At 30.1% G+C, this 15,225-nt stretch overlaps 1 protein-coding gene across 2 annotated transcripts in view; it reads right to left on the bottom strand.

The window, feature by feature from the left end:
- The window catches only part of LOC145277862 (scoloptoxin SSD14-like), a 189,148-nt gene that overhangs the window by 8,161 nt on the left and 165,762 nt on the right, over nucleotides 1–15,225 (bottom strand). For both annotated transcript variants that reach the window (XM_080129815.1, XM_080129813.1), the window contains exon 10: nucleotides 10,349–10,589. In XM_080129815.1, coding sequence (XP_079985941.1) covers nucleotides 10,349–10,589 — 241 coding nt within the window. The remainder of the gene's footprint in view (nucleotides 1–10,348; nucleotides 10,590–15,225) is intronic.

Here is a 15,225-nt window from a genome sequence, read left to right as displayed (position 1 = left end):
ATGAGGTATTGTATCTCAATACAATGTAATATTTTATGAGGTATTGTATCTCAATACTATGTAATATTTTATGAGGTATTGTGTCTCAATAATATGTAATATTTTATGAGGTATTGTATCTCAATAATATGTAATATTTTATGAGGTATTGTATCTCAATAATATGTAATATTTTATGAGGTATTGTATCTCAATAATATGTAATATTTTATAAGGTATTGTATCTCAATAATATGTAATATTTTATGAGGTACTGTATCTCAATAATATGTAATATTTTATGAGGTATTGTATCTCAATAATATGTAATATTTTATGAGGTATTGTATCTCAATAATATGTAATATTTTATGAGGTATTGTATCTCAATAATATGTAATATTTTATGAGGTATTGTATCTCAATAATATGTAATATTTTATGAGGTATTGTATCTCAATACTATGTAATATTTTATGAGGTACTGTATCTCAATACTATGTAATATTTTATGAGGTATTGTGTCTCAATAATATGTAATATTTTATGAGGTATTGTATCTCAATACTATGTAATATTTTATGAGGTATTGTGTCTCAATACTATGTAATATTTTATGAGGTATTGTATCTCAATAATATGTAATATGTTATGAGGTATTGTATCTCAATACTATGTAATATTTTATGAGGTATTGTATCTCAATAATATGTAATATTTTATGAGGTATTGTATCTCAATACTATGTAATATTTTATGAGGTATTGTATCTCAATAATATGTAATATTTTATGAGGTATTGTATCTCAATAATATGTAATATTTTATGAGGTATTGTATCTCAATAATATGTAATATTTTATGAGGTATTGTATCTCAATACTATGTAATATTTTATGAGGTATTGTATCTCAATAATATGTAATATTTTATAAGGTATTGTATCTCAATACTATGTAATATTTTATGAGGTACTGTATCTCAATAATATGTAATATTTTATAAGGTATTGTATCTCAATACTATGTAATATTTTATGAGGTATTGTATCTCAATACTATGTAATATTTTATGAGGTATTGTATCTCAATACTATGTAATATTTTATGAGGTATTGTATCTACATACTATGTAATATTTTATGAGGTATTGTATCTCAATACTATGTAATATTTTATGAGGTATTGTATCTCAATACTATGTAATATTTTATAAGGTATTGTATCTCAATACAATGTAATATTTTATGAGGTATAGTATCTCAATACTATGTAATATTTTATGAGGTATTGTATCTCAATACAATGTAATATTTTATGAGGTATAGTATCTCAATACTATGTAATATTTTATAAGGTATTGTATCTCAATACTATGTAATATTTTATGAGGTACTGTATCTCAATACAATGTAATATTTTATGAGGTATTGTATCTCAATACTATGTAATATTTTATAAGGTATTGTATCTCAATACAATGTAATATTTTATGAGGTACTGTATCTCAATACTATGTAATATTTTATAAGGTATTGTATCTCAATAATATGTAATATTTTATAAGGTATTGTATCTCAATACTATGTAATATTTTATGAGGTACTGTATCTCAATACAATGTAATATTTTATGAGGTATTGTATCTCAATACTATGTAATATTTTATAAGGTATTGTATCTCAATACTATGTAATATTTTATAAGGTATTGTATCTCAATACTATGTAATATTTTATGAGGTATTGTATCTCAATACTATGTAATATTTTATGAGGTATTGTATCTCAATACTATGTAATATTTTATAAGGTATTGTATCTCAATACTATGTAATATTTTATAAGGTATTGTATCTCAATACTATGTAATATTTTATAAGGTATTGTATCTCAATACTATGTAATATTTTATAAGGTATTGTATCTCAATACTATGTAATATTTTATGAGGTACTGTATCTCAACACAATGTAATATTTTATGAGGTATTGTATCTCAATACTATGTAATATTTTATAAGGTATTGTATCTCAATACTATGTAATATTTTATGAGGTATTGTATCTCAATACTATGTAATATTTTATGAGGTATTGTATCTCAATACTATGTAATATTTTATAAGGTATTGTATCTCAATACTATGTAATATTTTATGAGGTACTGTATCTCAATAATATGTAATATTTTATGAGGTATTGTATCTCAATACTATGTAATATTTTATGAGGTATTGTATCTCAATAATATGTAATATTTTATGAGGTATTGTATCTCAATACTATGTAATATTTTATGAGGTATTGTATCTCAATAATATGTAATATTTTATGAGGTATTGTATCTCAATACTATGTAATATTTTATGAGGTATTGTATCTCAATACTATGTAATATTTTATGAGGTATTGTATCTCAATACTATGTAATATTTTATGAGGTATTGTATCTCAATACAATGTAATATTTTATGAGGTATTGTATCTCAATAATATGTAATATTTTATGAGGTATTGTATCTCAATACTATGTAATATTTTATGAGGTATTGTATCTCAATAATAATTAATATTTTATGAGGTATTGTGTCTCAATAATATGTAATATTTTATGAGGTACTGTATCTCAATAATATGTAATATTTTATGAGGTATTGTGTCTCAATACTATGTAATATTTTATGAGGTATTGTGTCTACATACTATGTAATATTTTATGAGGTATTGTATCTCAATACTATGTAATATTTTATGAGGTATTGTGTCTCAATACTATGTAATATTTTATGAGGTATTGTGTCTCAATACTATGTAATATTTTATGAGGTATTGTGTCTCAATACTATGTAATATTTTATGAGGTATTGTATCTCAATAATATGTAATATTTTATGAGGTATTGTATCTCAATAATATGTAATATTTTATGAGGTATTGTATCTCAATAATATGTAATATTTTATGAGGTATTGTGTCTCAATACTATGTAATATTTTATGAGGTACTGTATCTCAATAATATGTAATATTTTATGAGGTATTGTATCTCAATACTATGTAATATTTTATGAGGTATTGTATCTCAATACAATGTAATATTTTATGAGGTATTGTATCTCAATACTATGTAATATTTTATGAGGTATTGTATCTCAATACTATGTAATATTTTATGAGGTATTGTGTCTCAATACTATGTAATATTTTATGAGGTATTGTATCTCAATAATATGTAATATTTTATGAGGTATTGTATCTCAATAATATGTAATATTTTATGAGGTATTGTATCTCAATAATATGTAATATTTTATGAGGTATTGTGTCTCAATACTATGTAATATTTTATGAGGTACTGTATCTCAATAATATGTAATATTTTATGAGGTATTGTATCTCAATAATATGTAATATTTTATGAGGTATTGTATCTCAATACAATGTAATATTTTATGAGGTATTGTATCTCAATACTATGTAATATTTTATGAGGTATTGTGTCTCAATAATATGTAATATTTTATGAGGTATTGTATCTCAATAATATGTAATATTTTATGAGGTATTGTATCTCAATAATATGTAATATTTTATGAGGTATTGTATCTCAATAATATGTAATATTTTATAAGGTATTGTATCTCAATAATATGTAATATTTTATGAGGTACTGTATCTCAATAATATGTAATATTTTATGAGGTATTGTATCTCAATAATATGTAATATTTTATGAGGTATTGTATCTCAATAATATGTAATATTTTATGAGGTATTGTATCTCAATAATATGTAATATTTTATGAGGTATTGTATCTCAATAATATGTAATATTTTATGAGGTATTGTATCTCAATACTATGTAATATTTTATGAGGTACTGTATCTCAATACTATGTAATATTTTATGAGGTATTGTGTCTCAATAATATGTAATATTTTATGAGGTATTGTATCTCAATACTATGTAATATTTTATGAGGTATTGTGTCTCAATACTATGTAATATTTTATGAGGTATTGTATCTCAATATGTAATATTTTATGAGGTATTGTATCTCAATAATATGTAATATTTTATGAGGTATTGTATCTCAATAATATGTAATATTTTATGAGGTATTGTATCTCAATAATATGTAATATTTTATGAGGTATTGTATCTCAATAATATGTAATATTTTATGAGGTATTGTATCTCCATAATATGTAATATTTTATAAGGTATTGTATCTCAATAATATGTAATATTTTATGAGGTACTGTATCTCAATAATATGTAATATTTTATGAGGTATTGTATCTCAATAATATGTAATATTTTATGAGGTATTGTATCTCAATAATATGTAATATTTTATGAGGTATTGTATCTCAATAATATGTAATATTTTATGAGGTATTGTATCTCAATAATATGTAATATTTTATGAGGTATTGTATCTCAATACTATGTAATATTTTATGAGGTACTGTATCTCAATACTATGTAATATTTTATGAGGTATTGTGTCTCAATAATATGTAATATTTTATGAGGTATTGTATCTCAATACTATGTAATATTTTATGAGGTATTGTGTCTCAATACTATGTAATATTTTATGAGGTATTGTATCTCAATAATATGTAATATGTTATGAGGTATTGTATCTCAATACTATGTAATATTTTATGAGGTATTGTATCTCAATAATATGTAATATTTTATGAGGTATTGTATCTCAATACTATGTAATATTTTATGAGGTATTGTATCTCAATAATATGTAATATTTTATGAGGTATTGTATCTCAATAATATGTAATATTTTATGAGGTATTGTATCTCAATAATATGTAATATTTTATGAGGTATTGTATCTCAATACTATGTAATATTTTATGAGGTATTGTATCTCAATAATATGTAATATTTTATAAGGTATTGTATCTCAATACTATGTAATATTTTATGAGGTACTGTATCTCAATAATATGTAATATTTTATAAGGTATTGTATCTCAATACTATGTAATATTTTATGAGGTATTGTATCTCAATACTATGTAATATTTTATGAGGTATTGTATCTCAATACTATGTAATATTTTATGAGGTATTGTATCTCAATACTATGTAATATTTTATGAGGTATTGTATCTCAATACTATGTAATATTTTATGAGGTATTGTATCTCAATACTATGTAATATTTTATAAGGTATTGTATCTCAATACAATGTAATATTTTATGAGGTATAGTATCTCAATACTATGTAATATTTTATGAGGTATTGTATCTCAATACAATGTAATATTTTATGAGGTATAGTATCTCAATACTATGTAATATTTTATAAGGTATTGTACCTCAATACTATGTAATATTTTATGAGGTACTGTATCTCAATACAATGTAATATTTTATGAGGTATTGTATCTCAATACTATGTAATATTTTATAAGGTATTGTATCTCAATACAATGTAATATTTTATGAGGTACTGTATCTCAATACTATGTAATATTTTATAAGGTATTGTATCTCAATAATATGTAATATTTTATAAGGTATTGTATCTCAATACTATGTAATATTTTATGAGGTACTGTATCTCAATACAATGTAATATTTTATGAGGTATTGTATCTCAATACTATGTAATATTTTATAAGGTATTGTATCTCAATACTATGTAATATTTTATAAGGTATTGTATCTCAATACTATGTAATATTTTATGAGGTATTGTACTTCAATACTATGTAATATTTTATGAGGTATTGTATCTCAATACTATGTAATATTTTATAAGGTATTGTATCTCAATACTATGTAATATTTTATAAGGTATTGTATCTCAATACTATGTAATATTTTATAAGGTATTGTATCTCAATACTATGTAATATTTTATAAGGTATTGTATCTCAATACTATGTAATATTTTATGAGGTACTGTATCTCAATACAATGTAATATTTTATGAGGTATTGTATCTCAATACTATGTAATATTTTATAAGGTATTGTATCTCAATACTATGTAATATTTTATGAGGTATTGTATCTCAATACTATGTAATATTTTATGAGGTATTGTATCTCAATAATATGTAATATTTTATGAGGTATTGTGTCTCAATAATATGTAATATTTTATGAGGTACTGTATCTCAATACTATGTAATATTTTATGAGGTATTGTATCTCAATACTCGATAACAACTGCCACAATAACAAAAATAGCATATGGCAGCAAGAAAGACAAAATATTAAATTAAATATTTATTGATGAACGTATTGAATGAAAATCTTGTTGATAAGAAAGTTCTGAATAGTTCAGGCTGGAGATAATTAGAAATGTCCTTGCTAAAACAAAAGAGTTCTAAGGGAAAACATAGAAATGTAGCATCAAGCATTTCATTAGTTAAATAGAATTAATTAAAACTGTTCTTTGTTGATAAAAAAGATCCAAGAAGTGAGATAGAAAAGTCCTGTAACATCAAGGTTAGTTAAATTGATATTAATTAAAATGTCTCTTGCTGACGAAAAAGTTCCGAGAAGGGAAATAGAAAAATCCTGTAATTGTGTTCTTTGTTGCCATCATTGAGCAATCGGTTTGTACTGCTATGAGAAAAAAAGTGTGAAGGCTTTTGCGCTGTTTGTTGACAGAGAAAGAAAGGAGAAAGACGTTCATGTAAGCTGCTACTGTGTTAGGAAAAAGAGAAGGAGAGTAATTATGCAAGACGTAAGGAAACTCCCACCACCAAACTGCTGCTGATAGTCAGTGACACACCCTTTATGTATGAGAGGAGCTGACGTAGCACTAAGCTGTGGTTTGTGCTGCAATCGGAAGAGACACTTTGTCTGCTGTTATGTTTTGTTGTCTTAATTATCCGTTGTTGTTAGGGAATGCTTGTTCCCCTAAATCTAAATATTTGTTGTTTCCATTTAAACCTGGTGTGTCTTTGAGATAATTTAGATTAAGTTTGTCACTTGTAATCCTTTTCTAGATATTTTACCACATATTTATGTATCTGATCTGTCAGATTTTTTCTGACCTTGTCTCTCTTAGTGCAGCTATTTTCTTGTGGAATGAATGTGCTTTGCTCGATGATTCTATGCTATAATGAACTGTATATTATAGTAGAAGGATGGGTATGGAAAACATAGTTTTATGCCATCTTTACTTATGTGTTGTTGTTCTTGTTATCACTGGCTGCTCCTGCTGTTTGGGCATCTTCATTCCTGCTGATGTAAGTTGTACTTTGTTTATGTTGTTATTATAGGCTCGATGGAAATCTTGTATTTCATAATATAACAAGGGGAATTACTTTGCAACATAATCGTTCTACCTTTCAGCCAGAGTGGTGCAATGTGGCCGATCTTTGATAGTGGAATCGCGATTCATTAACCTGGTTGTGTGACCTTGCAAAGTTCAAAATTTGGTGCCAGGGAAAAAGCTACCTCAATCTGAGCAAAGTGTGTGTGATTGCAAAACAATTTGTATACAAATCAATATTTATATGGAATCATCTTATACTAATGTAGCAATGATGGATGCCAGGGGGTCACCAAACAAATTCATCCCATTAGATGCATTTGTCTGTCTTGTGAGTTAATTAATAAAAAAGAAAGACAGATAGAAAGGTATTATCAGAGTTGATATTACACACTGAAAGATATTCATAAATCATATTCATCATCATACTCGATTTAACGTCCATTTTACATGCTGACATATGTTGAATAGCTTTAAGAAATTGGCTTTTTTTTTATAGAAATCGCTCCAGACAAGGCATGAAGCCACTTGATGTAAGTAGCTAAAAAAATAGTACTTCAAGGTCAAAAACTTGCCAACAATAAGTGTGAGATAAATTCCGGCCCAGAAAGCAGTAATTCTTACTCTTTTGTTAGAAACATCGTTCATGGAATGTGAGGAGTAAATGACAAAATAAGGGAAGCAAGAGTTACAAGGCTTCACTTGCACGATTCTTCTTTCTCTCAAATCTATTTTTCTCATGTTTCCTTGGCTTTCCTCTGTGAACTGAACCTTCTACCTCAACTGTTCTACATCCGCCAACCCCAAAACTCCCATCCATTCTTTTACAAGGGGCGTGCAATAAGTAATGCCACTGACCCACTTCCAGTTGTCTGATCGAGCTGAAATTTTGCACGTGCAATGATTTATATCTCTACGGGTTATGTGGCAAATTACAGCTCTGAATTAATTGTGGTTCCTGTTTTACAGGTGTTTGAACTGAGTCAGGTGTGAAATGGAGCCTGTTGAATGTCGAGCAGTGATCTGGTTTTTGTATTTGAAAGGACGCACACTACAGGAGACTTTTGATGAAATGAAAGAAACTTATGGTGATAATGTCCCATCATATGACATTATAAAACGCTGGCATCGTGAATTCAAACATGGCCGGAAGTTTGTGGAAACAGCTCCCAGACCTGGTGCCCCCCCCTTCTGCCATTGATAAGGTATCTGTCTGTCAAGTTGAGGCTGCCATTTTGGAAGATCGGCGCATTACTATTCACCAAATAGCCCAAGATGTCAATATTAGTACAGATTCTGTGGAAACTATCATTCATGACCATTTGCATATGCATAAGGTGTCTGCCAAATGGATTCTCAGGTTGCTCACACCATTCCAGAAGCGAGACCGCGTTGAGTGCTCGAGGATGAATTTGGAGATGTGCCAAGAAGATGAGTCAAAGTTTTTCAAAAGATTGATTACACAGGATGAAACCTGGGTCCATCACTATGATCCAGAGACCAAAGCCCAGTCAATGCAGTGGAAGCACTTGGACTTACCACCTCCAAAGAAGGCAAGGGTGCAGCCCTCCGCTAGCAAGGTCATGCTCACAGTCTTCTGGGACCAGGACGGAGTAGTGATAACAGATTTCCTGGGAAAGGGTATCACAATTACAGGAGCCTATTATGCTTTACTTTTGACAAAATTAAGGGAAGCTATCAAAATCAAGAGGCGGGGCAAGATCAGCAAAGGTACCCTCCTCCTGCAGGGCAACACTCCGGTTCAAAACTCACATGTCGCCAGATCAGAAGCATGGGCGTGTGGTTATGAAATCCTTCCCTATCCTCCCTACTCTCCTGACCTTGCACCCTCTGACTTTCACCTCTTCTCAGCCATGAAGTTGTTTTCGAAAGGAAAGCGTTTCCTAGATGATGCAGCCTTTATTTCTGAAGTCACGTCGTGGTTGGAGGAGCAACCTGGGGTGTTTTACAAAAACGGTCTCCAGAGCTGCATCAAACGATGGGAGAAATGCATAACACTGGGTGGTTCCTATGCAGAGAAAGACTAATAACTGTGTCAAGTTTTGTTGCTCCACTGCTATGGGAAGTGGGTCAAGGGCATTACTTATTGCACACCCCTCGTATACCATACCATCCAAGTTTCCTCTTCTACACACATCTTCCTATAGTATCCAGATTTAATCTTCCTCTGAAGTCAGAACTAAGCCTGTCTTTAAGATTCACATCCATCATATTATTCTTATATCATTTCTATCCATGCAATGCATTTTTTCATTCTTCACTGCCAAGGTTTCACTTCCATACATCATCACGCTGCATACATATGCCTGATTGACTTTGTCCTTGGTTGACTAGTGTATCCACCTCAAAAATTGGAACACATAATAAGATGACTCTTTTTATGACATTATTTGACTGTAAATAAGCAAACAAAAATTTATATTATATTCTGAAAAAGAACTCAGTAAATTCTTATCACAAATTTAGATTTTGGATTACAGTAGAACCCCGGAATATGGTGGCCCTGGGATACAGGTTTTTTAGATTCCGATATAGAATACAATGTTTTTCCGGCCCCTGTTTACGGTATTTGCCCCGCCTTATGGTGTTATTTATAATGTTATTTGAATACATGTGTATTATATACTGTATTCTATTTTGTTACTAATTTTTAATATGTACTGTATAAAATTTTATTTAGGCTACGCCATACGACGATCTCACCTTACGATCCCAACCCCAGGTTCTACTGTATTTGGCCTATTATCCTCATTTTGATTATTCAATCCTCATCACATGCAGCAATAACTAAAAGTAAAATAAAAAATACTTAACATTTCTACTCAGTCATCATGTAAAAGGTTCAGTCCAAAATTTGTATAAATTTTTGAGTTTGACATAAAAATTCATGAATCTGAAAAAGGTAGGAGGTTACACTAGCCGAAATTTTGTGAGATTAACATTCAAGATGAGAATAATAGTCCAAATAATCCAAATTATCAATCCACATCTCAAAACTTTTGAAACATAAACTTAAATTTCATTGGCAACAATTTTAAATGAAAGTTGAACCTAAGATCTAAGAATTAAATAAAAACTCACATATGCAACAGCTGTGGTGATTTTAGTCCCTCCGGAACCACCCAAAACTGCTATGACATTGCCTTTCTGATCAACCATTATGATCGGTGACATTGAAGACATGGGACGTTTCCCAGGTTGAATAAAGTTGGCTGATGATGGAGGAAGCCCAAAGGCATTGACCGCAAATGGTGATGAGAAGTCATCCATTTCATTGTTGAAACAAATGTCAGTTCTTTTGCCACAAATTTTAGAACCAAATCTGAAAAAAAAAAGCAAACATTTTTTTAGATTAATACGTTCCAATATTTAAGTATTTAATACTCCTGGAAAATGGTGGCCTGTGGACTCTGCATCATATGTTTAAATTTTGCCACAGCTACTGTATTAGTCTCATTAATACTTTTGAGGGTATTTGCGCATAATTTGAACCAGATGTAACTCAGCGTTCGCTCAGCTTTGCTCAGAACATGACGTCATGTGCTCAGATTTAATTGTAACGTGGCATAAGACATTGAGCAGCCAATCAATGCACTGCAAAGTAGCAGACAAACTTTTCGAAATAAAAATCATTAAATTCATTAAGCTGCACACACCTGTAACAGCCTTTTTCTGAAAATTGTGTAAACATAAAAATTTTGGAAAAATACTTGATGACGCCAGAACAAGCAGTCTTATATTGTCAAGAAAAAAAAATTAATTGTTGACCCCCCGCCCCCCCCCCCAAAAAAAAAAAACCTGCGTTACCTGTGACTAGAAGTGCATCATCATCAAAAGAAGATATGAGAAGAGTGGATGTGGGTGGAAATGTTACACAAAAAAAAAAACAAAAAAAAACTTGCTTATCTGTTTTGTTTTGAACTTTTTCGTTGGACAAAAAAAAATAAACAAATTACAGTAAAAAACTAAAACAAAAACTTGTTACCGTAAGTCCAGTGGCATAGCATAAGTTTTTGTCGGCTGGGCAGTCGAAAAATTTGCCGCCTGCCCTGGCATATAGTTATCTGTTTTGCCCCCACTCCACCCTGCTAGTATATGATTACCTGTTCCCCCACTTCTGGCATATGATTACCTGTTTTGCCGCCCCCCCCCCCCGCCTACTGCTGACATATGACAACCTGTTAAAACCTTCAAAATTCCAAAAAGCCCTCAAAATATTTATTTTCATTGAACTAATGTTTACACAATTTCCCTTTTTTTTTTAATTCAAATTTTAATTTAACAATTTCTTTTCAATAATTTGAATCATAATAGGTATGTTAACATTAATCTGAAAGGAATTATGTAAACATTAATACAAAACAAAACAAATATTTTTTTTCAAAAAAATTCATTCTATCAACAAGTTCCCTTTCTATGGAAAGGATTGCCAAGTCTGTAAGCTTTGTCTGGCTCATTGTTGATCGAAAGTAGTTTTTTATGAGTTTCAGTTTCGAGAAAGAGCACTCACAGCTGGCAATGCTAATAGCTCGGGTAAGAAAAATGTGCAGCAAGATCACAATATTAGGGACGGAATCCCCAAGGTGGTGTCTCTGTATAAAGTTCAAAAGTTCAAGAGGTCCATTTATTTTATCTGTAATCTCTTCCTTTCAGCAAAGAATTTATCTTTTTCTTTATCTTCGTCAACTTCACCAAACTGACAATCATAATTATCATCAAGCAGATTTGATGGTGTAAGAAAAACATATTTACTTGCAAAATTGTGAACTTGTTGAAATCTGTAAGATATTTCTTCAGTCAACCTGTCTATGACAGGCAGCATTTCCCGTCTCAACTCAGTATGAAACCTTAGTGCTGCATCAGTCAATCGTTCACCATCCATTCGTTTCTTTTTGCGGATACGATGCTCCATGCTTATCCCCATTTCAGAGCAGAGTTTTTTGACTCGTCTATTGCAGTATCCACCATCTTTTCTCTATTTTGAAGAAGGCAATCTCTCAATGCCGTCACCCTGTTGCAGATCCAGCACCTTTTCTTGAAGATACTTCTGGGCATCATTGATTTCTGGGAGAATAGTTTTCCAAAAGCTCAGAAATAAAAGAAACGGAAACGACAATACCGAGTTGAGAATTAAAGATGCATCTAATCTGGTAGTTGCATTTTCTCCTTCTTCTGTGAGCTGTTCCAGGGCAATGACGACTTCCAATAATTTTTTTACCATATCATTTACAGCATCTGCTCGACTACTCCATTTAGTTTCCATAGTCCATTTGATAATCTGATCGGTCAACTGAATCAAGACATCCCAGTGATATGTAGATGCAGAAAAGAACGAGAATAACCGGTCCAGTATGCCAAAAAATGCAACAGAGTGAACCGCTACAGAAGCGGCATGTACACAAGCCAGATTTAATGAATTGTCAGTGCATGGCACAAATAGAGCTTTTAGGATGATTTTGGAGATTCGTTTCTGCACACCTGATTGGTGGCCTGCCATAATAGCAGCATTGTCAAATGCCTGGCCAATACCAATCTGACCAATCTGAATCCCATTGTTCTCCAGTTCTCTCCAAATCAATTTAGAAATGTCCTCCACACTTTTACCTTTTGTCTTGATGGAGTGGAGAAACGATTCCTCCACTGTCACTTTATTTTTGTTAATTTTTACGTAGCACAACATCTCACTCATCTAGTCCTTGTGAGATACATTATGCAAAAATATTTGCTTTCTTTGATCTGATCGATGATTTTCTTTCTCACCTGCTTTGTCAAAATGCTCACAAATTCATTTTGAATTTCTGGTGACAGATAAGAAGTAGCAATTTTACACCATCAAATCTGCTTGATGATAATTATGATTGTCAGCTTGGTGAAGTTGACGAAGATATAGTAAAAGATAAATTCTTTGCCGAAAGGAAGAGATTACAGTATTTTGTGAAAGCTTCAGGAAAAGATAAAATAAACGGACCTCTTGAACTTTTGAACTTTATACAGAGATGCCAGGTTAACTTTCACCAAATGTTCACGGAGCACAGGGTCATACTTGGCCAATAAATTTACCAATTCTAAAAAATTCTCTTTGTTTTCTTGATCTCTTTCATCATTATGGATGTCTTCCCGGTGACTCTGTAGTGCCAGATTCTGCTTGACGAAAAACCTGATGATGTCCAGCAATCTAGCTAGAGTTTCCCGCCACTTCTTAGTTTCCTTCCCAATAAGATGTTGCTATACTTTATCAACTATGTTTACTTCAGCAAGTCGGATCTCTAGATCCTTCCAGTTGAGAAACGCTTGAAGAATATTAATTGGACGTAAAATGATTTTTCATTTCAGAGATATTGTAGCATTTTAGAACACTAATCAAAAATTATTATTTTCCTCATGGAAATAAATTCTGTAAGCTTTTTTGGGAGGGTCTAAGCAATTACGGATAGTTTTACAATCTTGCCAGCCAGACTTCGGGTTAGTGAACATTTCTACAATGTTAGAATAGCCTAGAAATGATGATTATTCATCATTTTAGGTTAAATTAATGTACGAAAGTTTAAATTTAAAAATAATTGTTTGTGCTTTTTTTCCGGTAAGATTTTCAAGGTGTCCATATGCAATCGCATAAAACAAAATGAAAGTCGAATAAAACAAAAGGAAATATCATTTTTAGCCAAGGGTGTTGGTCTAAAATTCTCACAATATTAGTAAAAGTATTTCTATAATAATTATCTGTATCTTGTTTTTTGTTTTATTTTTGTTTTTTTTGTTTGTTTTTTTTGCATTAGAATAAATCAATCTACTACATATCTATGACATTGTCAGTAGTAATAACCAGGCAAATATTTATGATTAGGGTAAACACATGAACATTCTTTGGTAGAGAGAACGTACAGAATAGTTAAGAATACATTCACATCCGTTCTTAAGAATTGTTTTCTATATAGTAACTATGTTATTTAAAAACTCATGTTTAAAATGAGGAGTAGACTTTGTTAACTATACTGTTCCTATACCGTTTTATTTTGCATAACAATCATTAATTATTTTCAATTTCAAATAGCATTTTGCCAACTAATGACAAATGCAAATCGTTTTTGTTTTAAAAGAGAAATGCATCTTTAGCTGTTTCATTATTTTCAATCAATTAAAAGGAAAGCATTTGAGAAAAATATTCAGAACGCCCCCCCCCCGTATATTTAATATATGTCCCTCCCACACACACACACACACTAAGTGCATTTTTTGTTTGCGAAAATATATGCAGATATGAAGTTTTAGAGTAATTCGAAAAAAACAAAATAGACAAAAACAAATCATTAATTAAATATTTAAAAATTTAAAAAGAATCGGAATCGGAATCGTACCAGATCAGGAATTTAAGATAGAATCGGTAATTGAATTGGAATCGGGAAAAAGTTTGGAATCATCCCATAAGTAGTATATATATATATATATATATATATATATATATATATATATATTACATACACTCACATACATGAATACACACACACACACACATATATATATATGCACACATATATATACACACATACACACACATATATATACACACACACACACACATATATATATTACATGTATGCATATATACATGTATACACCTAAGGGATTGGACAAAAGGACACCGGACAAAACCCACCAGCTAATTAAAGCAAAAATAGATGAAACCCCAAATGAATCAAAAATATTAAAAATCACTTTTTATTTTAATTTAATTAAATTTAGGAAAATTAGACACTGGGGAACTAATTTTGGCAAGGTATGAAAATTAAGCATTTATGGAATAAATGTCAATTGAAGATAGAGTTTAAGACCATTCTTAAAGACGATATAGTTTTAAATAGGATTCAAGTGCCTTTCACAGAAATATACATATTTTTAAATATTTACTCGTGTTTGAAAGCAAGTAAGTCGATTTTTTCTAAGTTAGGTACGCATTCTAA

Source organism: Euprymna scolopes, chromosome 6, assembly GCF_053919585.1.
Source record: "Euprymna scolopes isolate OS-2025 chromosome 6, ASM5391958v1, whole genome shotgun sequence".
NCBI classification, from domain to species: Eukaryota; Metazoa; Mollusca; class Cephalopoda; order Sepiida; family Sepiolidae; genus Euprymna; species Euprymna scolopes.
The sequence above is the reverse complement of the archived record's forward strand: the minus strand, read 5'-3'. Positions and strand labels throughout refer to the sequence as shown.